At 45.5% G+C, this 27,707-nt stretch overlaps 1 protein-coding gene across 2 annotated transcripts in view; it reads right to left on the bottom strand.

Moving 5' to 3' along the window:
- MAP1A (microtubule associated protein 1A) overlaps nt 1-27,707 on the bottom strand; it is a 69,935-nt gene that overhangs the window by 5,364 nt on the left and 36,864 nt on the right. For both annotated transcript variants that reach the window (XM_075159584.1, XM_075159585.1), the window contains 3 exons: nt 13,045-13,127; nt 12,239-12,379; nt 1,638-10,482 (listed from right to left, as the gene is read on the bottom strand). In XM_075159584.1, coding sequence (XP_075015685.1) covers nt 1,638-10,482; nt 12,239-12,379; nt 13,045-13,127 — 9,069 coding nt within the window. The remainder of the gene's footprint in view (nt 1-1,637; nt 10,483-12,238; nt 12,380-13,044; nt 13,128-27,707) is intronic.

The following is a 27,707-nucleotide window of genomic DNA, read 5'->3' as shown; positions in this document are numbered from 1 at the left end:
ATCACAGAGGCCTCTGTCCTCTTTTTCCTTCCGTATACTATCTCTGTGTAGTCTCTTCTGTGAGCAAAAGCCACTAACTACTAGCATGGACAACTCGTCGTGCTGCCTAGCTGCTACACAAACAAAAAATCCCTACCTGTCTCAGCCAGTCTTATGGATGTCTAGTCCTCATCCCAAGTTTGATTTGGGCAACTCACAGCACTGCTCCATGCACAACCTCTACATCCTGTATCTTTGACTCAACCCTCCCTTCAGACTCGCATATCCAGGCACTGCATCTTGCCAGTTCTTTCTATGCAGCGCCCCTAAGACATGACCATTCTGTCCAGACACTCTGCTAATACCCTGGTGCAGGCTCTCTCCTGACTGCACCCTCTTTGCTTGTCAGCTGAATGTCGGCTGGCTCAGCCCTTGGTCAGTCCACATTCCTTTGCAGAACCCTCCCTGGCCTGGCACTGTGACCACCTCGCTGCTCCGTCTGCTGCTTTCCTCTCACTCCCCGCTACATTGAGCAGCCCCTTCATCAACCGCTTGGCCTGTCCTTGCTGTCAGTGACAGCAGCTTGCCTCACCTAAGCTGTATTTGCAACACACACACACACACACAGAGGGGCCCTTTTCAGGTCTTCCCCTTCCTGCACTCACTCCAGAGGAGCTCCCGGTAGCGCCGCTGCAAACCTTCCCTCACTTCTCCTGCTACACCCTCTCTTTACCACAGTGTCTGCAGCAGGCATCTGCTGAGACCACAGCACATCAGCTGTGTTTCAGTTTTCTCCATTCTCCCTGGCACTACCCTCCTGCTGGCTCTTGTCTTACACTCAGCATCAATGATCTGGAGCACAGAATTAGTATTTGCTCTGTGTCTGTAAAGTGCCTGGCACTATGGGGTCTCAGCACAGACATGGCGATGATGCAATGCTGTATCACCTAATATTGAGATCATCTGGTAGGATACCAGTAGAGGACTGGTCTCTGTGTGAACACTTAGCAAGAGGCCATGGGCTGTACACACACTTGAGGCTGAGTCCCTCTTTCACATCTTTATTTAGGAAAAAGAGAAGACCTTTGTTTCCAACAGTCAGACTGCCTGTTCAGTGCCCTGTGTGTGGTACTCAGATGTGGGAGCTGTTCCCATCCCATCTCTGCTTAACGTTTCAGAGGAAAGGACATATCTGACCATGGCAGTGTCCTGTTATTCTAAGTGACAGCTTTATCTCAGTCCTATCCACTTACCCCAGTCACAGGCTGAGAGGTTGCCACCTCTTTTTAAAACACACACGTATTTTGTCTTTCAATTGCTGGCATTTCTTTGACAGCACCCCCCTCATACCTATTGCCCCTCCACAGATGTAGCCCCTGGGTGGAACTAAATCTTGCCCTATAAAGTTCTGAATTGGGTCTCACAGGTCTGTCTCTCTTCAGAGGTGGTTGCATTCGGCTCTACAGAGGTTGAGAGTTTTCCTCAAGGCTTTGATCTTTTTAAGTGGTTTGTGTGACAACTTCTCTACCTTATCACTGCTTATAACTTTTCATGCCTGACTGGGAAGTCCTAGTCTCTGTTCTGCTACATTTAACCCAGTGCTTTTTTTCTGTGTTGGACCTAAAGAGAAAATGCATGCTTAAGGAAGAATTTCTTACCGGGGTTTGTTTTGATGCCATTAACAAGGCTCTTGCCAGGGTTGCTGTGACTACTCCGGGATAACTCATCCTCTGTGTGAGGAGGCTGCACCAGCGCACTACGTGGTTTGGGCTTCTCTCCTCCATCTCTTTCTTTTTTGGCAGTGACAGATTTTGGAGATTTGTCCGATGGCTGTTTCACAGGTGTGGGTGATCGTTTCCCTTTCACATCTAATTTCCGGACAGGCGAGGAAGATTTGGGTTTGCTCAAAGGTTTCCTCACAGCTTTGTTCTTTTCTTTTATGTCTTTCTTGGAAATTTTATCAGTTCTGCTCATGCTTTGTTCATTTACCAACATATCAGGGTCTACCATGCAAACGTCAGGGTGAGGAGGATGAGGATGGGGATCTACCATTGGAACAGGCTGAGGATCATGGCTGGACCTAGAACTGGCATGATGAGCATTCCCAACAGCTTTGTCCACTGGGAGGAAATCGGCATCTTCATCTGAGTCCATGTTGGCATCTGCTGTGATGGACGGACATTCCTCTGTCTCAGGCGGGACATCTGAGTCTGACTCGGAAGTTCCAGAATCACTCACTGATGTTGGAGGGGTTTCCTCCACTGTGGCACTTTGCATGGGGCTACTACCAGTGTGGGGTGGTCTTCCTTGCACTGAAGGATGACCGTCCTCCTGTGAGAGGTCACTATCTTCAGAGAGCTCATGAGGGCTCGGGTTGATGAATGAGGGAGAGAGCTCTCCCTTCCTGTGCTTGTATTCACATGAGGAAAATTTCTGTCCACAATCAAAACTGCCTCCTAAATGTGGCTCCATCTCATGGGAAGCATCTCCATGGTCCTCTGTTCTTCCACCCCTCTGCACATCTGGGAAAAAGGGCTGGAATCTGTGTTCAGGGGACATCAGAGAGGAAGGACGGCTCTGCCTCTCTGTGTCCTCTTTGCCTGCGCATGGAGAAAAACTGCTGTCAGAATCAGGACATGTTTTTTCATCTTTTGCCTGTGCTGCATGGTATGTACTTTGGAAAGCTTGCAGACTGGTGCTCACCTCTGTTGGACCATTGGCTGTGGTTTCATCTTCATGCTGATGATGAGGAAATGATGTCAACACATCAGGGAGAGATGTCAGCGTCATCAGCTGTTCTGCAAATGGTGCCTTCTGCTCTGGACTGCTTACACAGGGTTGCTGTTGTTTCTCTGCAGAGAATGATGTAGACTGTGAACTCTGGCACTCCTTTCTGCATGGTGAAATGCTGTCACCCGTGCCACTTGTGAATGGAGATCCACGTTCTTCAGCACACACAAAGTCTTTGGTTTCAGCTGTATGTGTTTTCACAGCATTATCTGGAATCTGTGGAGACACATCCCAAAGACTCCTGGTACCTGGTTCCGCTCCTGCACCCGTGTATGTGGAAAGCATATGGGAGTAGAAACTTTCTGCTGTAGTTGATATCACAGGAGTGGTAACTTCAGATGAAGGTTCCTCTGACAGGCTGGAAGAGTCATCTTTCAGCTGCTGTTGGGGCACAGACTCTCTTTGCACAGCTTTGGAGAACAACTTATCTTCTTCATACGGACTCAGTGGTGAGAATTTAGTAAAAGATGAGTTAAGGCTGCTGATTTTCTTAGAGACCTCCAAGTACTCATCCTTCTTCCCCTGGTCTGAGAGCAAAGCACAAGGAATCTTTAAAGGAAGAGAGAGATCCCCTAAATGGCTTGCTGAGGTTTGCTCATGTCTGAACATACTGGATGTTTCACTCTTTCCCAGCAGGGAGCATTCAAATCCAGAAGAGCTATCCATCACTCTTCCCTCTACTGTTGGGCCCTTCTTGTATGCCTCTTTCTGTTTTCCAGAAGCAGATTTCAAGTATATGGCTTGCTCTTGGCACTCTGAGACCACCGCTGCACTTGGATAATCTGTTACACCGAAATGTGATTGCTTTGTCACTTTTTCAGCAACCTCTCTCTTTTGTGAATCTTGTCTTAAATGGCACATTTCTGCAGCCTGCTCATCTCCGCTTATGTCTGGCAGGTCACTGTAACCAGCAACATATGTCCCCACAACAGTGGCTGATGCAGTTTTCCTACTTCCATATTCCTCTTTCCACCCTGGATCAGAGGGTGAAGAGGCAGTAGAAGTGGGTGAAATGGGCTCCTGACGCTTGCTTTGCAGAAGGGCTTCTGACATGTGAAACTTGTCCGTTGCTGAGATGTGTGCATAGACTGTGCCTGCAGCTTCAGCAGGGCTGTGCAGTTTAGACTCCTTTTCAGATTTCTCCTTCGCCCCTTTTTCTAACTCTGAGTCACTCATGCTTTCTTCCCCTCGACCTGCTTTCTCACAGTACGTATCTTTGGGATTTGGGCTTTCAGATTTCAGGGATAGAGATGTCTGCTCCTGGCTAGACAAAATAATGTTCTCATCTGGACAAGCAGCATCAATATAGGGAGCTGATTTTTCTTGATAAAATGTGTCAGTCCTGTCTGTGGGAGAGGCAAATGCTGTGCTTGCGGATGGTGGGTGCAGTTCAGAGTCCAGTTCTTGTGGCAAAGCAGAAGACACCTTCAGTTTTTCCTGTCCTTCAGATATCCTAGGTTTATCCATTTCAGACAAGGGCAAGTATCTTTCACGGGTGTCTGTGTAGTCAAAGGCTGAATCTGCTTTATCTTTAGGGGATGCTGGAGATGACAACTCCTTCTCAGCAGAGGTATAAAGGCAGGACTCTTCTTCCTTTGCAGAGATGTGAAAACTTTGACCTTTTTGAGAGATAGGTGCTTTTGCTGACACCTTGTCAGTGTTTCCTAGGCTGTCTGCACCCTTGGGTGTGAAGGGGGAGGGTCCAGCTCCAGACACAATTATCTTCTCATAGATGTCAGCATACTTGAAACTTCTTTCATCAGGGTAGGGAGTTGGTTCTCTTTCTTCTTGCTCTTGTCTTGTAGAACTGTCATCACCTCTGGGTCTGCAGACCCCTTCCTCATAGGAATAAGGCTCAGGGGAGCTCCTAGAGGTCTCTGGAGGATATGCCGCTCGGCTGGCAGAACCCGCAGCCTCAGCATGGCCCATGGCAGCACTGCTTTTTTGACAAGGGCCTTGTCCTAGAGGGGAGCGTGCATGCTGCCCTGACACTGCAGCACCTTCTCCTGGGGACGCTGCTATATATTCAGACTCTGCTGGTCTTGTAGATTGCAACAGAGTAGATGCTGCTGCCATCTGCTCTCTTCTTCCCGTAAAGTCATAAAGACCCTCAGTGGATTTGCAGACATCCTCTTGCTTTCTATCTGACTTGTATTTACAGTCTATTTCCTGATACAAACCACTGATGTCTGATTTCTTCTCTGTGTCCTTCGATGGGACTTCCTCCCATAAAGGTGACTTGCACTGATCTAACTTGTAAGGCCTTTCTGTTTCTGGTGTTGTGTCAATCTCCTTTACCAGAGTGGTAGCCGTTACAGACAGGGGAGATGTCGTGAGTGCTTGGTCTAGTGACTTTGCATAGATATCTAGGACAGCTTTCTCCTCATCAGCTAAGTAGGAGTAATCTTGTTTAGATGTCAACAACAATTCTTGCCTTTCTTTGTTTCCAGTTAATGCTTTGGCCTGATTTTCCTCACCAGAGACATATCGAGAAGACAGAGGAGACCTTTCCATTTGTGTTTTTTCTGGGAGAGTGACGTCAGCAGGAACTATTTCTACTTTCTTTGTTTCTGATGTAGGTTTTGCACTCTTCTGTGTGTCTTCTTTGTAATCACACGATTCCATCTTTAAACATTCTGCTTCTGTTTGCAGTAGCACAGGTTTGTCTTCAGCATGATGGAGATCCTCATCCTCCTCATTGGGTAACTGCCCTCCTCTGCCAGTCTCTTCTCCTTCCTGAAGATACCCATATGCAGAGCCCCATGCTTCAGTTTCTGCTTTTCTGCCAGGCACTGCAGGAGACAGGATCTCCTCCTCTCTCATTTTAGGGAGGGATTTTGTTTCATATTCTGGTACCTCGTCCAAGAATGTGCTCTCTCGCTCTTTATCGTATCTCTGCCACCTTCCCTGAACAGGGATCTCCTCCACCTCTTCTGGAAACCACACTTTCTTCTCATAACATAAATCTTTCATGTAAAAGTCTTCCATTTCTGGAGATTTTTCATCTTGAACTTCCTTGAACCTGCAAGATTTTACACCTTCAGCAGAAATGTGTGAAGATGTTTTATCCTCAGTTGGGCTAGATTCTGTAGAATGTAAGCCCTTTGCATCTGGAGATACTTCCTGAGAGTCCAAGCCTGCAGTTCTTCCCCTAAATGGGTCCTTTTCTGCTGCAGAAAATAAACTGCTGTCATCTGGAGACATTTCTTCAGTTAAAGTATCTCTGGGTGACGTGTCTTTAACGGAGCTACTTTCTGGGCAAGGAAAAGATTTTGACACTTCTTTCGTGAGTTCTTTGGCAGAAATTTTCAGTGATTTTTCATATGTAGCTGGGCCCTGCTCTGTGAAATCCATGGATTTCACAGCTTCTGAAGGGAATTTGTCAGTAAAGTCAGACATAGTTTTTTCTTTTGCAGGTATCTCTTCTGTGAAACTAAGAGATGTGATGTCTTCTGGAGAAATTCCTTTAACATAAAGGTCTGAAGAGATTTCCTTGCTGGGACTCTCGGTGAGAGAAATGGATTTGGTTTCTTCTGGAGAAATGTCTTTAATGGAAACATGAGAAGATTTTTCTTCTTCTAAGGTGTCTCCTGTGAAATACAGCAGTTTTCCTTCTTCAGTAGTCACTCCCTTAACAGAAATATCTGAGGATTTTTCTTTACCAATACTTTCTTCTGTAAAAGAAAGTGATTTGGTGTCATCAGGTGAAAATTGTGAAGATTTGTCACTTTCAGATTTGCTTTGGCTTGTGAACTGTGGAGGATCCACATTTCCTAGAGGTGTTTCTGTGGTAGAGAATGGCTCAAAGGACAAGTGTTCTGAAAATCCCATTAAACTTTCTGTCATGGTTTTAGTTCCTTGCTCCTTTTCTGGCTCCAGAAACACATCTGTGCTGGGATGAGGCAGCATGGGACGCTCCTCCTCCTCCCCTATCACCACTGTGTCCTGCTTGTGGTAGGAGAGCCAGGGCAGCTCCTCCTTCCCCACCGGTTCTTCCTGCACCTCCTCTTCAGGGGACACTGGAATGTCACTGCCCAAGTCCAGCTTGTGCTGTACAGGTCCAGGTACTTCTTTTCCATGTCTGTATTTAGTTGCAGATACCTCGTCTTCCCCGAGAGGTTCACCCTTGGCTCCCTTCACCACAACAGAAGTTTGGCCTTCCAATTTCTTGGCAGCAGCATCTGTTTGTTTTTCAAATAGATCTGAATCTACTGTTTCTAGTTTTTCCTCCACTGGAGACTGGTGAAATGGTGTGTGTCCTGCACTAGTGGGGCCAGATGGGGTGGGAGAGGCCATTTTGACTGTGCTATCGTCAGGACTCATGCATCTTTCTTCAGCCTCTAGAGAGTCAACCTGGGAAAAGGGTGTTTCTTCAGCGGATAATGGCAGACCAGAAGTTTGCATCACTTCCGTGGGAACACTGATTAACACATTATCAGGACATCCTTGATGGGCAAACATGGGGGCATTGTAATGCCCTCTGAGTTTCTCAGGCATTTCAATATTTGGAGTTCCATCTTCTTCTTCCTCTTCATCTTCTGCCTCTTCATGAAGATCCTTTTTTTGAGCTTCCAGTTTTCTCTCTCCTTCTGCTAACGCATGGAAATCTTCAGGCGGTGGAGATTTAAAACATTTGTCTTCCTCCAAGGATGATGTGGGAGAGATTGTGCCAGCGGAGGGAACATAATCGAGACCTTGGGTTGCTTCAGTCCGAGAGGAGGGCATGCTATTTACTGTGTCTAGAAGTAAAGAGCTTTTCCCAGTCTCTTCTGTTTGTGGTGCTGTTATAGATGCAACAGATTGATCTTCTGCTACTGAAGTTGCAAAAGATGAAAGCTTATCACATTCTGTAATGGAGGTAGCAGAGGATATATGTTCCTCCTCAGCTAGAGGTGCTGCCACAATGTTTGTAGGATATGCCAGGATTTCAGACTCCTGGCCAGCATAGCCCTTGGCTGAAAGGTCAGCAGTAGGCATGGCCTGTATTCCATGTATTGCTTCAAAAGAGCCTGGGTGGTCAGGAACAGAAATGTCATAGGCATTGACATCATACTTCAAGTGTGGGATCCTCTCTTCCTGTTCATCATGTATTTCTTCATCAGAAATGGTCTGCTCTGTTTCTGAGTAGCCTGGGATAGTTTCATCTTGGATATATGAAACATGTTCTGCTGTTGCTCCTGGTGGGACTGGCAGACTGCTCAGATATGACTCTTCCTTTGTTACGTCCTTTCCAAGTAATTTGTTTTTCTCACTCATGTCTTTTTCCTTTTCTGTAGTGGTAAATATTTTGTCCTCCCTCTCATCCTGATGTAGCTCATAGAAGTCTCTATTCTTTTCCACCTTCTCCTCTGCTTTCACGTGCTGTTCTTCCTTTTCTTCCAGTTCTGCCTTTTCTATCACATCTTCTCTCTTTCCCTTCTCACCCTCTTCCTGTGCCTCTGTCCCAATATACTTTTCACAAATCTTTGCTTCTGCTTCCCTCTGTTTTCTGTCCAAAGAGATTTTCTCCTCTTCCTCCTTTTCTTCCTCTCTGAACTCTGATGACTGAACATCCTTTGCTAAGAGGTCTATCTGAGATGGTACCTGTTCTTTGTCTGGAAACAGCTGAACTTCCTTGTCCTGCTGAGCTTTTCCCTCCCAGTATCTCATGTCACGGTTTTCATCTATTGTTCTTCTTTCATCCTCTATTTTTTCAGCATGACCTGCTCTCAGTTCTAGCTGATGGACTGTCTTTTCCTCTTCTGGCGATTCTTTTTCCATATCAGTAGCAGTTATTCCCTGATCAGGAATGTTTGGTTTCAAAATCAGATCCACTTCAAGGCAACCCTGAACAATCATGTCAGCAGAGTCTTTTATCTCTGTTTCAGGTACTCTCATAATCTTATCACTAACCTCAATATCAGACATTTCTTGAGTCAGCTGCAAGGCCCCTTTCTCCTCATGCTTCAATTCCTCAAAGTCCTTTGTAAGATCTTCTGGTGAAGACAAGACTAACCTCTGTTCAGCTATGGAAGTCTCTTCTGGCTCCACTTGTACAGGTGCCTTCTCCATTGGTGACGTCTTCAGGTCAGCAGGTACTTCCTTTTCAGGTTTGACTTTGATCTTCTCAGTTTTGAGTCTGCCTGGAACTTTTGCCTTGTATAATGTTTTTCTTACTTCTGGGGTAAATGGTTTTAAGTCTGGTTTAGAAATTTTTTTGGGCTCTGGTTTGGTTTCTTTCTTTTTATCCTCTTTCTTTGAATCTTTTTTTTCCTCTTTCTTTCCATCGTCTTTTTTTAAGTCCTTTTTCTCCTTCTTAATCTCTTTCTTTTCTTTGTCTTTCTTCTCCTCCAGTTTGGATACTTTCTCTTTGAGATGCTTTTTTCCAACCTTGTCTTTTGCCAATTTTCTTTTCTCAGCTTTAAGAGCATCACTTGTCTCTGTCTTTATCTTTTCATGTTTAACAGGTTTCTCAGGAATTTTCTCCGAGTGTTCTTTAACCTTTTTCTCAATTTTAGCATCCTTTATGACGTCTGGTTTTACCTCCTTAATCCCCTCCTCAACTGCCTCTTCTTTCTTAGTTTGCTTTGTCACAGGTGGCTTGGGGGAAGATTTAAGACTCTCTTTACTGTCAGTTCTTTGTTTAATTTTGGTCTGCTTCAGCACAGGTGGAGGTATTCCAGAAGTGATATCTTTCTGAGTAGCCACTGGGTACCTCAGAAAATCCAGGTGCTTGAGTTTCTCAAGACCTTCCAGTATCTTATTTTGAGGAGCATTTCCAGGAAACAAAACCCTTACAATTTTCTCTGTTGGGCTAGCTGGAAGCCACACCACTAGGGCTGTGATGGATGTGAGATAGGGAACAGAAATTTCACCTTCTTTCCCACTTGCGAGAATTATGCCAGTCTTTGCTTTACTATTACCAGCCCATTTCTGCATTAGAAACTGCATTTCTTTACTGTCCTTGACAGGATTCAGTATATACATGTCCAGCTTACCCACTCCCATTTTGTGGAAAAGTGTGATAGGTTCAATGGTAGTGCTCACCACCCTGTAGAGAGGCTCTGATTTAATGCCCAGTCTGTTGAGATACTGCAGTGTCAGACAAGCTTCTTCAATGCTCCTCTTTACTTTCATGGACGATTCAGGCATCTTCAGTTTTTCAGGAACATTAAAAAAAACCACCCCTAGCTCAGGAGAAATTAGGTTCTTCATCCAGTCACTATAGTTGGTAGAGCCCTGGGATTGTTCCTCCTCTTGCTCAGCAACTTTCCTCTGCAGGAGCCCATTGATGCCAGGTAGGTTGTCTGCACCAATGTGGGTGAGCAGGATTGAGTCAATCCTATCCAGGTGCCTTACCAGCTTCCAGAAGCAAGATTTCCTGTCAGAGCCACCATCCACGAGGATGTTAAACCCATTGACAGCAAAGAGAGCAGAATCACCTCTTCCCCCAGGGAATATGTAGCAGCAGGGTTTAGAAAGCTTCAAAAAACCCCCTGAGGTGGGTGGCTCCAGGAGATCAAATGGAGACGGCACGTCAACTGTCTCAGAGACATATTCTGCAAACTCAGACACCCCATCCATTTCTGGCAGCACTGGATCAGGATTCAGTTTCAGATTAATAATCTCCTGAAATCGAGGGTGCCCAAGGTTGCTCCAGTCTCCTTCTCCCAAGCACGACACAGTGAGGGAGGCCTTGATATCTGAATCAGTGTTGCTAAGAATCTGGGTGACCTAAAGAGACAAGCACAGACAAATAAAGGTCAAATAGAGCTCTGAGACCAACTCAGCACCTAAAAAAAAATAGCCAGTTAATGCAGAAATACTGAAGACGCCACGAGCACTTTACTGACAGGAAATACTGGGGATAGATTAAATAGTCCAAAAGCCCATTGCAAATAGATGCACGGGGCCATGTTCTGCTCTCTTTTGAAATTCTTAATGTTGATGGGCTGTTATGCTTCCTGACTGTTGGGAATACATGGTGCAAGACCTCAGGAAAGAAAACGAAAGCAGGAACCACCTCGTCCTCTTTCCTTACTTCTTCCTATTTAACCTGCGATATCAGTCCCTGGCTTGGGCTCAAAAGTAGCAGTTTCTTTTTGATTTGTGAATTCTAACCCTGAGATACCCTTTTCAATGCTAAGTACCATGGTCTGAACTTATCCTTGCTCATTGGCTAGTGAATGATCATATAGCACTTTGTGCAGTTTTAGTGCCATAGGACTTTCTTTTTTAGTCAGATTCATTTTCTTTCCTGGGACCTATTTTGAAAGTCATGACTCCATCTCTGATATACATATGGGGTTGGGGACATGCTACATGATTAATAAGTAGAATTAAGGTCGATATAATTTCCAAGGCTCCTTAGAGCTATGCTGAACATATCCCAAACAAAGAAGCATTAAACCTCAGACTGCTTAAGTATCTGGAATGAGATTAGTACACTTCTTTACACTGTGTTCTCTTGCTTAGACAGCCCTTAATTGACTAGTTAGTGTCCAAATAAATGGGTACCAGAAATAAATGAGAACAATCAGCCTAAAATAAATGAAGGTGGGCAGATTTGTTGACGTAATTACAGCAACAATGATATAAATTGCCAAAACATCACCCAGCCATTCCTGCAGCAACTGCACATTCAATCAGACGGAGACATTCTAAACATCTGGCACACAATAATGAGTGGAAGTAGGGCTTATCAAAAACTGAAGGGCTTATCAAAAACTGAAGCAGTATCGGCAATGAGCACCAATGGAAAGAGAGTTTAAAGCCTCTGAGGAAAGCTATAGTACACCTAGCTAAGATAATTAGCATTGGAGCAGAGGTTCAGAGATGTCCTATAAGACCCCACTGGACAAAGCCCTGAGCAATCTTGTCTAAATTCAGTGCTGACCCTGCTCTATGCAGGAGGCTGGGCTACGGATGTCTCAAGTGCCCTTCCAACCTGAATTATTCTGCAATTCTACAATTAAATAACTACATTTGTAGTTATTTAATCATCATGCAGTTATTTAATCAGCATTTAGTCATCCCCTCGTCATCTTTACACACCCCTAATGAACACTCTGAACCTTGTGAACAGCTTATGCTTGCTGGCCTGCCTGTGAAATTAAAAGAAATACCTACATTTACTAGGGTGATGATGGCCTCTGTTGGCTGGTTTTTGGAAGCTGCCCACAGATATTTTAAGACCTGCTTTAAGAAATCTTGAGTGTCTGCCCACTGCAGAGCCAGTCTCAAGGTTATTTCAAGGTGAGCACTTAAAGGTGGAATCACCCATGCACGCCACCTTGGAAAACTTAAGCCAGGGAGTTAAAGCAAGATGCCCAAGACTATAGCACGAATTATTTATGGTGTGCAACTTCTTGCTGGATTTCAAGCCCATCTCTCTGCGCATCTGCCACCTGAAGGAGCGGCGCATGCTGCGTTGCTCTATCATGCACTCTGTGAACAGGAGGGGACATGCTGGCTTACTGCTCACACTCACCTCCGGGTCTGAAAGTATCTCAGCAAACTTCTGGTAAGTGAAGGTCCCTGTCTGCAGGATCAAGTCTCCTTCCTGGTCTGAGCTCTGACCACAGAAGATCAGTAGTTTGTGGGCTGATGAATCACACACCAGTGAGCGGACCTGTTACCATGAGACAGAGTGTTGCAGTCAAAAAGTTATATCTGTATTCCTCACCAGCACCCAGAAACCCAATCACACGGACAGGCAATACTTACGCATTATTCACAAACAGCCAAAACGTAAGTTTTCTACATACAAGAGAGTAGGTTACTGAAGAGCGAAGACACTGCCCGACACATCTCCATGTCACATCATAATTCACATTGAGAAAGTAGGCCAATGCTAAGAGAAAATGATTGGCATTACACTGCCATGTAAGAGGTCGGCACATTCAGACTCTCATCAAACTAGAATGCTCGAGGTTCAGAAGCCTTCCACATTGTTTGCTAGGAAACTGTACAAACTCCTGAGAAATCCTTAAAATCAGGCAATTCTAAGGCACTAACTCTTCCAGGAAGCAGCTCATTCCTAAAGGGCCAGCACACAAGAAATGATACACTCTCGTGTGTTTCCTTGTCTAGCAGTAAATTCTGCCACAGAATACTGGTTACTGCATGTATCTTGTTGGCAAGACCAGAACACCTGGCCACTTCACCACATCTCGCAGCAGACTGGCACCATGTTCAAACTCTCCAGAAGGTGCAAAGTGTGATGGCCAGGACCCTTCTGTCAAACAAGGGTAGGAGAGCTGATGTGGAGAAAGCCCGCTGGCATCTGGTCCTTACCTCAGACACGATGCTGTCGACATTGGGATTTACCAGGATCACTGTCTCCAGGGTATCACTCCTGTGATGGAGGGTTCTTTGGCCTGGGGAGAGGCAAGGGATTAGACAGGATTGATTGCAAGGCTTCAACTTGCATAACAGACCCTATTTAATACCCGGGTCTCATAGAACAAGGCAAACTCTTTTCAGTAACAAGGAAAAAAATCCTAGTTCTGGATCAGCATAATTTGCAACTCAACTCCAACGTGTTCTGAAGTCCACAGTGCCGGGCATATCAAGCTGCCTGCTTATGCCAGAAAGCTGTGCCCCATAAATGCTGGCACAGACCAATTATCCCCTCCAGACAGAAGTATCTTTCCTCATTGCAGCTGCCATGGAGAGGTATCTCTGTATGTTGTCCAAGCCTTAGTCACCATAGGGCTTTGTCAGCCAGGTGGTGCATGCCAACTCACCCTTCATTAGAGTGGTGCAGCACTAATAATGAATCTCTCATCATTCTTAAAAAGTTTTTTCTCCTAGGAAGTGTTTTTCTTTAATCCAAACGTGAACTCCCAGAGGTAAACTGCTGCTATGGGAACCACCTAGATGATAAGAATGCTTGTTCTCCTGTCTCCCTCTTGTGAGAGTCACAAACAGGCACCCAGACAGGACTCCGCTACATATATAAATTTAGGCAAAAAACGAAGAGCCAAAGAAGAGCAAGCAAGAGCCTGGTAGTGCAAAAAAGCAGTTTGTGTGCTCACCTTGGCATCAGCATTACATGGATATTTGGCAAAATATTGACATAACGCCTGGGCCCTATTATATTATTAGAAAGAAAGTGGTGAGTGCCTGCTGTCCTGAAAGGCAGGGCTAGAGCCATCCTTCTGTACCCACGTCAAACAGCGCTGGGAAGTGGAATGACGTGCAGGACCGTCCTGCAGCACTTCCCTTGACATTGCAGGCAGCACATAATTTTTTGGATTCTGGTCTTTGCAAATACCTACCTCTGGACATTACATCCACTCTACAAGCCAGGCACTTAGAACTTAACTGTTGGAATGTATAATTTATTGGGTTTAAATCTTCCATAGGCTTTAACCTCTCATACAGACTGGAGGGCTATAGATCTTCACTGAAAATGACATATATTTCTGTTTTTCGTCTTCCAGATAACTGCTGTTCTCTGACAGTGTTGTTCTTCCCACCCTCTCTATTCCACAACCTCCCATCAGCTCTCTTTCCAGGCAGATCTCAGTCCTTCTAAAACAGCTTGATCAAACTGGTATTTCAAAGAAAGACACCAAAGGACACTAAAAGAAAGAAGTCAGAGAAAGGCCAATACTCAGTATAGCTTTAATCAAACTCAGTTTACTGGGATGTTTTACTCTGGCTGCCAGCAACTAAGTATAAACCAGATAGATATGCCCAGAAGGCAACTTTCACCCCAAAATGAGAGCGGCTCTAAGCTCTCGGCGGAACTATTTATGCTCTGCATCTCTAGCTGCTTTCTGAACTTGTGTTCTTTCAGTTTGTCTAAAAATGGTCCCTCCAGACTAAAACAAAACCATCACTGTGCAAAGGAAATGCTTGCACTGAGTTCAGTGGCATTTCTGCCCCTTGATGTGGGATGTGGTAGGAGAGGCTGGGAACCAAGCGCCTGCCAAAGAAGGAAAGCTGCAAGTGAGCCCGTGGAGAGCGGTGTGGGAGCGTGGCAGGTGGTGCAGATGAGGAGGGCCCACGAAGTGCTTTGGGGCATGCACTGCAGCCGAAAGAAGCAAACCCCCCCATCCTCAAGGTAATGGTAATTGTAAAGGCATTGCTGATACCTTGGCATTGCTTAGATCCCAGCAGCAAACACAAGGAGTACCTCGTTTTCTCACTGATTGCACAGTTTTCACAGAGCTCACCTCACACCAGGAACCTCCACCACATGCTGCTCAGAGCATTCAGAAGCAATCTGCTCCCATTTTTCAGCAGTAGATCTGGGACAAAGTGAAACCCATGCCATTCCCGAGGCTTCAACTTCTGCCACCTTGCTGCTTATACATCCCAGACAGACTTCTTTGGCCGTTGTTACCCACGTCACTTGGAGAACACAGCTTGGTGTACAGAACCAACACCAGCAGTCTCTTCCTTGTGCCACATGAAAGGAGGGCTCTTAGGACCACCGTAGTTGCTGGCGCCCAGCACGTGGGCACCCTTCCAGGCACCAGGTGCCACGGCACCACAGAGGCAATGCCAGCCAGAGGGCTGCAGGCTGGGCAGCGCCTGGAGCACAGTGCCAGCTGTACAGGGAAAGGGGCCTGTCCGCAGGCCTAACAGGCATGAAAATACTGCTGCGCTTTGCCGTTTTTGCGGTTCAAGCCCAAGCAGCTGAGCTGTCACTGCTGAGACTGGTAAACAAAGCGTGGCTGGTTAGCATTCTGCTCGCATCCCCTCACCCCCGAGGGGCTGTCCCCTTCATACTCGAAAGAAAGAGAGGGGTTCAAGCTGTGGGGCCAGCAGCTGCTGGCAGATGAAAGGTAGGAATGGTGAAGTATTGAATCTTGTGAAGGACCGTGAAGATGATTAAGGGACTGAAGCATTTTCATATGAGGCAAGGCTGAGCATGCTAAGACTGTTTAGGCTGTAAAAGAGAAGGCTTGGGGTGGGGGAGGGATCTTATCAATATCTATAAATACCTGATGGGAGGGAATGAAGAGGAAGTCAGACTCTCTTCTCAGTAGTGCCCAGTGACAGGACAAGAGGGAAGACGCACAAATTAAATCACGTGCAATTCCATCTGAACACAAGAAAACACTTTTTTTACTGCGAGGGTGGTCAAACACTGGAATAGGTTGTACAAAGAGGTTGTGGAGTATCCATCCTTGGAGATACTCAAAACCCAACTGGACACAGTCCTGGGAAACCTGCTCTAGCTGACTCTTCTTGAGCAGGTCGGATTGGACTAGCTGATCTCAAGAGGTCCCTTCCAACCCACAACTGAGTGATTCTGTGACTGTGAAGCAGTGCAGCCCTCCAGAGCTTTGCTCCTGACCCCTTCTTCAGTTGCAGCAGTTGGTTCTCAGAAGGATACAGGCGCACAGCTATACAGACAGGCCATTTCCAGAAACACTGAATCACTGCACATACACATGCATGCCGAAACACAAAACTTTCTTCAACTTAATTCAGAGATACAGCAGAACAGCACACAAACTGCAGGCTGAACTGCAGACTGTGAGACAGCAACACGGTGACCTAACCCGGCCTCTGAATTCACCAGGGCGAGTGCCCCAGTCCCTGCTCACACGTGGGCTGCTAGCAGCTGCCTCCCCCCGCTCAGTGACAGCGGCACCCCTGCATGTGACAGAGTAAATGCTGGGCCGTGCCCAGCTGAGGGAATACCCATCATCCCCACGTCTCTTTGAATGCAAGTGCTCATCAGTCTGAAGAGCCCTTTGCTGGCTGCTTCCTCTATACAGGCTTGCAGAAGCAGCTGCACAGACAAAGGATTTAAACACATATACTGGGGCATCCTTCTTCTTACTAACAACAATTACACGCAACAGAAATGAGTAGTGGTGTGTGACCAACGTTATAGACACAGTGATTGAAAGCACACTGTTCAGGTCATTGCCAGATATTTGGCCTTACTAGAGCCTTATGACAGTGAAATGCATACCTGGAAATACCACTGCAAATGGCAAAATCCCTTAATTACATTTACCAGGAGCAATATCCTTCTCAGGCTCCTGAAGACTGCTGTCTTCAACTTGCCTGGCACAAACATCTGAACATAGCGCTCTGAGCACAGATCTCCAGGTGCAATCTGAACACAGATCCCTGACCCTGCTCAGCCCTCTCAAACTATGCTCACAAGCTGCTACATTAAATAAAATCTCCTCTCTCTCCTCCAGTAACTTTGGGAGTAGACTTCATTAGCATTGAATTTCTCATTTTGTACCAATCTTCACTTTGTGTGTTCAGGCACATTCTGATTACTGCAATCATCACAACGCCTGTGCGCTTCCAGAGAACATTTCCATCCATCAAGTCCCCACCAAGGCAGAAAGGCCCCAGTCTTTACCATCTGTTCCTTAAACGGAGAGTTTCTCTAGTCCCTCATAGCCACTGTCACCTATCCCTGAAACTCTTCTAGTTCTGCTATGGCCATTAGGATGAGTAAGAGCAGAACTATACAAGACAAGAAGGAACACAGAAGACTCACAGGGTGGCATTATTGTATGTTCTATATTATTCACCATCCTATTTTTTTAATGTATCATAACATAACCTGACACTAGCTTTGCACCAAATAAACATCTTCAGTTAGCGGTACACGGTGACATCCAAATTTCACCCTGCCATGACACTATTAATTGAGCCCTTATAAGGAGTCTGGGAGGTTTAATTTTTCTAGTGTGCTTGATTTTGCATTTTTTGACAGTTAATTTAATGAGACATCATGATGACCGTTCAATTTAGTTGCAGAAGTTCCTCACAGTCTTTTCTAGATATAGATAACTGACTCATCTACAAATTTAGCCACCTCCACGTTCACTCCAATCCCTTTCCTCATCATTACTGTATTGATCAGCTTTATATTTAGTAGGAAATCATGAAGCCCTTGTATTTTACCTCTGCATGCTGCACAAACTTGACCATATATTTGTTTTGTAATTTGTTTTCTGTCTCTTAGGTAGCTTTTGACTCATGGCATTAGTTGCCTTTTACCCACATAAAGTGCTTGCTGCATAACATATGTAAAGATTTAATACACGAATGTAGCTCATTCATGACCTCACTGAAATTTCAGAAAACAGACAGGGGCATGCCCCTTCTCCACATAGATCACATTACTTACCATTGTGCATTTGGTTATGGTGGAGGATAGCAAGTGATGAGCAAAGCCACATAGATTTTGGAGTCGGTGTGAATTAACCATTAAGGGCTGTCTACATGCGCAAAGAGATAAGAGGGCAAGAGAACGAAGGACCAGACACTGCGGTTTTAGGGATCAGCAGTCAAGCAAAGAGGACGATGTGGGGAGGTCAGTCTAGGCTAAAACAAAGGACAGTGCTCTAGGGTAACTATGTGACAAACAGGATGCCCAAAAAAGATGATCCTAGAAGCAGACAGATGGCCGTGGAGGCAGAAAAGGAGGTCATGCTGCCAATACAGATCCTTGTATGCAGTGTGTTTTGCCACTCTAACTGAAAACACCTAAAAACTGCTGTAGTTGAATAATAAATTCTGGGCTGGTCCAAAGGCCTGGCAAAGCTAGCTGCAAGAGCGGCTGCTTGTCATTTGCTTTAATCTTTCAGACCATCAGACCTCAGAGGTCTTATTATTCTGTTGATCAGAACTGGAAGAACCATGGTTACAACTCACCGTGCTGAAATCAGAGACCGATTGTCAGGGCAGTGGGACCCAGGTTCTCATCTTTGTGAAATATGATCACCGAGGCCAGAGCACTAAAGAGTCATCTTTCAAGGGAAAGCTTGTGCTGAAGTCAGCCATGGTGCTCTGACAGGTACACCAAATCGTAATGAACATAAGGGCCACAAAGCCGACTAAAGGACTGGCACATCTCTGATGAGAGGAGGGCTGAGAGGTGGGACTGTTTAGCCTAGAAAAGAGAAAGCTCAGGGGAGGGATCTTACCAATGTTTGTACGTATCTGATGTCAGGGTGTAAAGTCTGGGCTGCAGAGCTCTCAGGACCTTGCTATACAGAGGATGGAGACTGTGCATCTGACCACATAGAAACCAATCCTCTCCCCATCCAGGGAGCATTCTTTATTCCTCACGACCTCCCTTGTCCTTCCCACACCCTTTGTCTCCTTTGTCGCTAAGATTATTTGGGCATCCCAGGCCAGGTTCTACCTGTAAAGCAAACACCAATAGGACATTGATAAAAAATACCAAAGTTTCACAGGCTGGACATATTATCAAGGCACAGAAGGCACAGTGATTAAAAACCGACTCTTCCTAACTTTAATCTCTTACCTGATGTTATGAACATATCTCTTCAGGATGGCACTTCTGAAAAAACTCTTCTTAAAAGAAGATCCTAGATATCGCTATGGTTCAGTACCTTTTGCTACACTTCAGCAAAGAGCTGACCCTTGTATTACATGGTCTTCCTGATGCTCTATTGAAAAAAGTCCACCTCTGAAGACAATCAAACAGTGCCTGAGGGTGCTCAGAGTGCATATATTTGCATAATTAACATGAGCTAGTGCAAGCTGAAAGACTGCCATTTCCTTCATTCTGAAATGACATCATAAAGCTGAGATAGTAACTGACTCATTCTGAGGCTGTGAAGTCTCCAACTGCAGCTTCTTCAGTGCCAATGGGAGAAAAAGGATCCAGCCCCAAATGGTGTCCATTCAGAGAAAATGAAACAACACACTCATTCACAAACACTCCAGGACTGCACCCAGTACAGCAAGCTACAGCTCCTTGGGAGAGAGATTATAAAGACCAGAGGAAAGGGAGGAAAGGTCCTGCACAGAATTCAGAGCAGCGTCCTGCCTCTTTATCCCGTCTGTGCAAATACATCTTCCTATCTCCTACTGTGGCATGGACCCACCCCTCCGCAAGACCAGGAAAGCCCTGTGTTGCTTAGCAGTGAGGGAGAGGAGTGAATGTACTCTTGCTGGAAGCAATGTCCTACACCCAGCACCCGAAGGGCACACAGCTGCTGGAGCTCCTTCCTCCAGCGTGCAAATTGAACAGCATACAGCTGGCTGGTAAGACCAGCTCTGGGTGGTGGAGATTTGGAAGCTCTGCCAGCTAGTCAGATGGGCTCAGGAATTAAAAAATAAACGCAAAGATTGTTTTGGCAGCCAGTACACAAGCCAGCAACTGCGAATTCACCATTCAGCTCCTCCTTACCTACAGACCTGTGCGTCTCGGAAACATCTCTTAGGTTCTCTGTACCTGGGCATCCTTGCTGTACTGCGGGAGTAACAGCCCTGACCTGTTACAACGGATCAGAGGGATGCATCAACCCTGAAGACGTGCTTAGGCGATTTCATAGCTGTGGGCCGAAGTGTGGGCAATCTATGGGCAAACACAGCACCAGGAGAATGAACTGGAATGTGCTACAGAGCGACATGAGTAAAGTTTGCACGCAGCCTTCCTGCTGTCTGCGTGCTCAAACCAATCAAGAGGGGAGTCCTCGACAAATTTAAAAAGAAACGCCTCCACGGAGGGGTGGGCTGAAGAGATTCTGAACAGCGTGCGGGCATTTGTGGTGGGTTCTAGGAAGGAAAGATTCTGGGCAAATTCAATTTTAAAGAAAACTGTCATTTCCTTCTCTTCGCAGAGGGAGGCAGCTGCCTTAAGCAGAGCACCTGCACAGCGAGCCCTGTGCGAGCAGCAGTAGCTGCCACTGCCACAAACGCAGCACAGAAAGCAAACAGCTATGTCTCACTCTGGCTTGACCTTTAGAGGCTAAACGGGAGTCTAGAACGTGCTAGCACCAGCCCCTGCCTTGGCTGAGGGGAGCAGGCTGTTTCCACTTCTGGGAGCTGAGCCATGTAGGAGACAGGCACCATCACATTCCGAGTTACAGCCCACTTCCAAACTAGATCGCCCAGACACCAGGAAAGCAGCTTGGCCAGTTCCTCAGACTCCAGAGAGACAGAATGACCCACAGTCTCAACTAGTTTCCACAGGCTCTAAATTAGATTCCAAAGCTGATGTAGTGCTTATGTTGGCTGCAACAGTAAATTGTTTTACTAACGAACTGTCCTTAAAAAAACATTTATTTTTATTTCAAAGCAAAATATTAAGGTTTTTAGATTACAACAGAACATCTTTGTTAGAGTGAAATAACAGCTAAAATTATTGATAAAGGCAATTAAAGATTTTTTCTTAAACTTGCAGCGATCCATCAGCTATTTTTACTTCTCTTTCATTTCCCTAAAAACTTTGAGAAAATTCTTGTTAGGATACTCTATTTATTTACGCACACAGAATCCCAGGCTCCCAGTTCTTTTTTTTTTTTCCCAGACAACAATGGCTGTATTGGGTTCAGCATATGTTTTGATTGAGAAAGTATGATAAGGTCAACGCACTTCCTCGGTTTAAATCTCTTTGTTCTCTCTTGCCATGACCCTTTTGCTCTCTGAGCTCTTGGGATTATTTTTTCATTCGCCTTTACTGTTCGAAACACCTTCCCATTTGTTATCGGCCATGCCTATGATCAACATGCTGTTTACATCCCAATCCTGGTCTGCCTTAAAGGAGCATTAAGGAAACTGGAAGAGCGTATTTCAGAGCAGCCCTCCTGGGTCGCGGGAGGCTCGGCTGCCGGCTGCCTCAGCTTTCTCTCCCCCCGACCAGCCCTGGGGGGGGGCTCGGCAGGCACCAACCGCCTGAGCAGGGAAACGAAACCCGGGCCCCAACCCTACGCCACCATTTCTGCACTCCTAAGACAAGAGATTCTCAGCTGCAGCTCCTCCCTCGCAGCCTGGGTGGAAAGCCGGAGGTCTCCACCCAGTCGCGCCGTGGCCTGCCCACGGGCAGGCTCCCTCAGGAGATGGGCGCCTCCGGCTCCCCCCTGCCAGGGGCAGAGCGGGGTTGCTCTCAGCCCCTCCGGCTGAAGCTCGTCTCTGGTGTACAGCTGAAACACCCGCTAGCACGGAGATGTGCACGGGATCTTCACACATCTGTGCTCCCAAACGCCAGACTGTATAGGGAGTGTCTTTGCTCCCTCCCCCAACAACTCTAAGGAATAATTAGTTAATTATGCAAGCCACAGCTATCTCAACGGGGGACACAAAGAATGCTCTTGGACTGGCAGCGCCCTGTGGTTAGGGAGGCATCTTTGCTTTGGTGCAGCCCCAAATCCGTGTGTTGGTTCCAGCTCAAGCGAACACCACAACGACAGGACATGTCCCGCTCCGTTGCTCCTTACCTTTTAATGGTAGCGTCGTGTCAGATGAGATGAGACTTTCAGGCAAGATAAGTGAAGAAACACCAGGTGAAGACCACAGCTGGCGCATGGTGTAAACTGCCCAGAAAAGACTTAAGAGACATTTTGAGTGCTAGGTGGCAGGCTGCAGTGCAAACTAGTGCCTACCTGTTGGATTCAGGTGCCTGAAGAGATGCAGCGATCCCAGCAATTCTGGGCACATCCAGCTCTTTGTTCCTTTTCCAGAGATGAGCAGAGCAAAGGGCACAGCCAGCTCACTGGGTGATCACAGCTGAAAGGGCTGTCCCACAGCCTCCCCCCCAACTTGTATGCACAACATGTGACAGCTACAGTAACTACTTATTATCATAAAAACATTCTTAGGAAAGTGCTGTAGTTCTAGCTTTCTAGTGTGATTCAACAGCTGAGAAAGATGAGGAATTGGCTTCAGGCAGTGCTTTGTGGTCCACCAGGAAGTGTTCTGCCTCTCATAGTCTGAAAATGTCTACAGTAAAGATTTATTTCATATACTTCCTATTTTTAGATCTTCAAACACTCTATAGAAATAGATAAAGAAGTATCTACTTATTTATCAATGGCTAAATCTAAAGATCTATCTCCTTAGAGATTTTCTTTAGTGATTTTCTCTTAGCTAAAGAAAGAAAATCACTGTGTACCAGAAAAGGGAAAATATCTTTTTATAGTGGGAATATGAAAATCAGCTGAAAATTGAGAGGCAAGAAGCTGTAGCAAAGCACTGAGTCCCTGTAAGGGAAGGCTAGGGCACAGCTACGTCTTGTCCTGTGGAGCAATGGAAGGGAGCACACACGATCACCAAACAGATCGCAGATGAAACCACACAAGACATAAAATGAGGGATTTTAAACTGCACCTAGAAAAGAAGGGGAAGCCAATGGTGTTTGAGCAGGGAAGTATTATTGCATGTATGAGTTGTAGTTTTTTACGGAAGTTTCAAAATAGCATGTGATGATTTTTCATATTGGGATACTGAGTCACATAGTTAAAATCATGGCACCACTGAAATAAAGCCCTGTGAATGTGCAATAGGAGACATGCCTCATCTGGAGGAACTGAATAAACAGTTGCAAAGGACAGGAAAACAGGAAGCAGTGTGCAGAGAGAGTGAAGATAATTCAAACATCTCTGCAAAGCAAAGCATCCCCTAGGGACTGTAGACCTGAAAGCATACCCACATTGACTTCAGCCTGTTAACAAGGGGAAATCTCCAGGTATTGGTTTTAGCTTTAGCTAACATCCCAGCCACAGACTGATGGGAATTTTGGGTACACATGGCATATTTACCACTATTACCCATATTCCAGTTAGACTGAAGCTGGGTAGAGGGTAGAAGAGCACCCACTCAGGAATACAACACCACATGCACTAAAACCCCCTTAGAGTTCAAGGGTTTCCTGATGTGTGGCTCTGTACATGGAGAAAAGGGTGACAGGCATTGCACCCAACCCCGGCGGGAGGCTTGGCAATACAGCACATAGAGGATTAAGTGGAGAAGGATGCAGCACATGCAAGAGCATTAGGTGAGCCAGAGCAGAGCTGGTGACCCATCCTGTACTCCTTCAAGGGCTTCAGATAGAGAGTTTCCAACCAGAGCATCTACCCAGTTGTCTTCAGGAGGACAAACAGGACAACTGGTCATAGCTATGCTTCCAGGAAACACCGGTACAACCTAACTCTCTCAGTGTAAAAGGAGCTGTGAAGTGTTAAGATCAGGAAAGAAGAGAGCAGCTGACTTGGGACAGAATAGGCATTAACTTTAGAACAGCTCAGAGGCAGAGAAAAAGCCTTAAAAGCTGCAGAACTCCACAAGTAGAGAACTTGGTGTAAAAAGGTACAGAAAGAAGACAGCATCAGCAAGACAACTCCAAGAAGGAGAGAAGCTTCTCAACAGGAGCAGAGTCAAAGAGTGAAATTAATTGAGAACCACGCTAGGCAGGACAGAGAAAGGAAAAACACAGCAGTAACCCGTCATTAGGGTCAAAAGAAGACTATCTTGGGAGGAGCAGACAGCAACAGATTTTAAAGAATATGGGAAAGCACAACAGATTAATTACTGTCAAAAACAGTAGCGTGTGGTGTGGAGACCTACACAAAGCAGGAGGGGCACAGAACGGTCTGGGCTGAAGAAGAACAAGATCTGGCTTCCAGAACCACTGCTGAGTCTGTCAAGATGGAGAGGGTTGAGATGTCTGAAGGCATGTTCAGGTTTCCTTTTGTGAATCTAGCTGGAGGTATTTAATAACTTACCTTAGCATACTGTTACTGCATGTCAGGAGAACTGATCATGCTTTAAGGTAAGAACAGGCTCTGCAAAATGACTGACCACCTCCTGGGGAATTACTACAAAGGTGAACCAGCAGCAGGGCAAGAGAAGAAGGTGAAATATTCTTTAAGGTATGGGAGGTTGTGGGCACTTGCCACATCCCAGGAGATAGTTCTGCTAACCATTTGCCTGTGCCTGCCTATCTTCCCTCCTCCCTGTGATATTTTCATGCCATCTATGGCTCCTCTCCCAGGCAACTTCTATTTCTATACTGTGCCAACCATAGCAACCATCTCATTGCTTCCTAATTGCACATACTGTCTCACTTTTATGCTAAAGAGCAATTTGATAGCTCAGCCATTTTAGAACCACTAATTGAAGACACAGATGTTCACTTTGGAAACAGCTGTATCTATTTCCAGAAGTTACTGTTCCTAACAGTTCATTAAGTGCCCCTCAACTGGAAGTTACACCACCACTGAGCTACATTAATGGGTAAGATGAGCATTTCTATCTAGTTTGCCAGGTGCAGAATTGGTCACAAGAGATTCTCTTCCCTTCAGTAGCTTTGCTGACTCACGCTAGCCTTGCATCCTTTTGCTGTGAAACAGTGTATGGCATTCACGTGAATCAAGAACACCGCTCTGCGCAGGGGCATTATCTCCAGCTCTGAGGAGCTGGAGCTGTAACTTCTTAAATGTCTCCAGCTAAACTCACAAAAGGAAACCTAAACACACTTTAAGATACCCTCTTATCTGGTGCCCTCACTCCACCAACCCCTGGCAGACTTATAGATGGTCCCTTTGGAAACCAAATTAATGTTTCATGTTTTCCTTGTCAGTGGGACTTCAGCTGTGATTTGCAGCCAGTCCCTGAACAGAGGCTCCCACAAAACTGTTCCTGTTGGCATTGAGGCAGATGCCCAGTTCCAGACTCCAGGGCTGAAGACTCTTGTAAGTCGCAGAGCTGGACAGCTTCTGATTTCTTAATTTTAATAAGAATATGCATCACAGAATACGTGTTCTTACAACCAAAACATAGCACAGATTCAAGAAAACTACACGTTTCTCCTAGTTTTGAAGTATCTGGGTAATGCTGATTCTGACTGACTTGGAGGTACAGCTCATGATCTGTCCTATTTCTCTCTGATTTTTGACAATATGAAATGATCAATATGAAATGTGTAAGCAAGCTGCCTGAGGCAGAGAGAACTTAGATGTATCAAGGAGGGGATGGCTGTCACAAACAAGGAAATAATTCTGAGATTTCCTCCTGTTTCCCTATTGAGATGCCAAATTTCTGGCAAGAGGCTCCTGCCTCTGATTTCTAGCATTTGTTTAGACTCCTCAAACCTCCTTCCTATTCTCTACTGTTAACAGTCTCATTCTAAGTAGCTTTTCTTCCCTTTCACCTGCTTGTTTTGAAGACGACCTGCTGAGTGTCATCTCTTTAAGACACAGATATTAAACCAGCTGTGTACTCTGCGTGGCTGGGGTGGTAAAGCACAGGAGGACTGTATTCTGCCAGCCCTTGAGAAGAAGCAGCTGCCCTCTGCCAACATCTTTCTCTGCCGCATTGTGACTTTGCACTCTTGGATCTTGTTGCCACTGGATAAGATTCAGCTCCCTCAGAGCCATGCAGGCACAGAACCCTTCCACACTCCCATGCCTCCCTCTTCCTTGACAATTGTCTTTGCCTTTGAATATGGACCAACAGCAAGAAAGAAACCCCATAACAATTAAAACTCCCATGCAAATCTAGCAACCAGGAACTGGGCCAAAACACATATTGTGCTCATACCTACCAGCCTGCAAGCTGGTTCTTCAAAAAGATGACGCACAGATCAAAGCCACAGAGAACCACCCTATCCAATGTTTTCCTACCATGGAAAGGAGTCGTATTTGTTTGAAACCATTTACTTCTTCTATGGCCTAGGCAGTGTTTGCATTTCTGTCCCAAGTACTGCAACTTACCCCTCTTAAACCATTTTAGGAAGCTTTTCGGAACATAAATCTAGTCAACCAGAAGGAAATCACTGGCTTCTTGCCCACTTCTCCTTTACGATAGCTATTAGTACCTTGAGTGCCTGATGACAGACTGACATTCCTCAGGCAACATTCAAAAGAGTGATACTAATGGCCTTTTCCTTCCAGTTCTCTCCTTAATTATTTAAGAATTTGGCACTGGAGCTTTGTAGAGAGTGGCACAGATGAGATGGTTCGATCCCAGTGAAATAAAGGTTAGCTACAGCAAGTGCAAAAGCAATTAACTTAATCCCTTAACCTGAAAGTCAATAGAGGAAACAAACGATCCAGACTTGCCAGTTATATGCTGCCATGCTTTTTTAGCACAATCTATTTGTAGCTATAGCATTTTGTGAAAAGCAGGACTAAGCTTTTACAGCCTTCCAGGGGAGTCAGAAGAGGCTCAGCCTTTCACATAGGAGGGGTCTGAAACTGTCTTGCTGTGCCTAAGCTTTGTGATTTGTTTTCACCTTTGCTTCACACAAAAGACAAGGAGATAGATTTCCACGTGCCTGACCGGTGACTATGGATGAGTTCTCCTCCTGTTGCACCTTATTCTCCAGGATCTCAAAAGTTGGTACAAATTTACAGAAGATTTCTTGTTTTGCAGAATGCCAGAGACACAAAGAACCTTCCATACCTGGTCAAACTGTGAACCCAGGGCCCTGAGGTAGGTTCTAGTAAATTGGTGCTTCACAAGAAGGCTCATAAAAGACAGTAATATGTGCAAAGAGACAGACAAGTTATTCAGTAGGGCATCGTGATAACAGACATGCATATTAAATCCTACCCCTCCTGTGACTTACATACCTCCTTTTGAGATTCTCAACCTTCGTCCTCTTAGAGGAAATACCCAAGACTTTCCTTTCCTTAGAGGAAATACCCAAGACTTTCCTTTCAAAAGCAAAGAAACTTTCATTTCTTTCTTTCAAAAGAAATTTCTTTCAATTTCTTGAACTCATTTCTTTCAAATCATAGAAACTGGGATGATGATGCTTTTCAGAAAGGTAGAAGTGAATCAAAATTGCATTCCCCATTAAAAAAAAAAATCCAACCCAGTACTATTCTATACATTTGCGAGATTGGTCCAGCAAGACTTAAAGGCCTGCCTCAGGAGAACTAAGAACCTGCTGGCCAAGGACACCAATGCTCAAGTTCATCTGCAAATAAAGCCTCGGAAGGACAGAGATTTCCTGAAGAGCTGGATACACAACTAATTGTTCCATTAGTACTAACTTTTGAGATCCTGGAGAGGAAGGCGCGAGAGGAGGAGAACTAATCTATAGTCACCAGTCAGCACACGTAGAAATTTCTCTCCATTTCTTTAGTGTGAGGCAAAGGTAAAAACAAGCCACAGAGCTTAGGCACAGCAAGGCATGGAAATGACGAAGACTGCTTTTTCTGTGTCCACCCTGCACTGTCCCACTGCAATAATCCTAGCTCCCTCCA

Source organism: Calonectris borealis, chromosome 11 (assembly GCF_964195595.1).
Source record: "Calonectris borealis chromosome 11, bCalBor7.hap1.2, whole genome shotgun sequence".
Taxonomy (NCBI): domain Eukaryota; kingdom Metazoa; phylum Chordata; class Aves; order Procellariiformes; family Procellariidae; genus Calonectris; species Calonectris borealis.
Note: the sequence above shows the minus strand (reverse complement) of the source record. Positions and strands in the feature narration are given on the sequence as shown.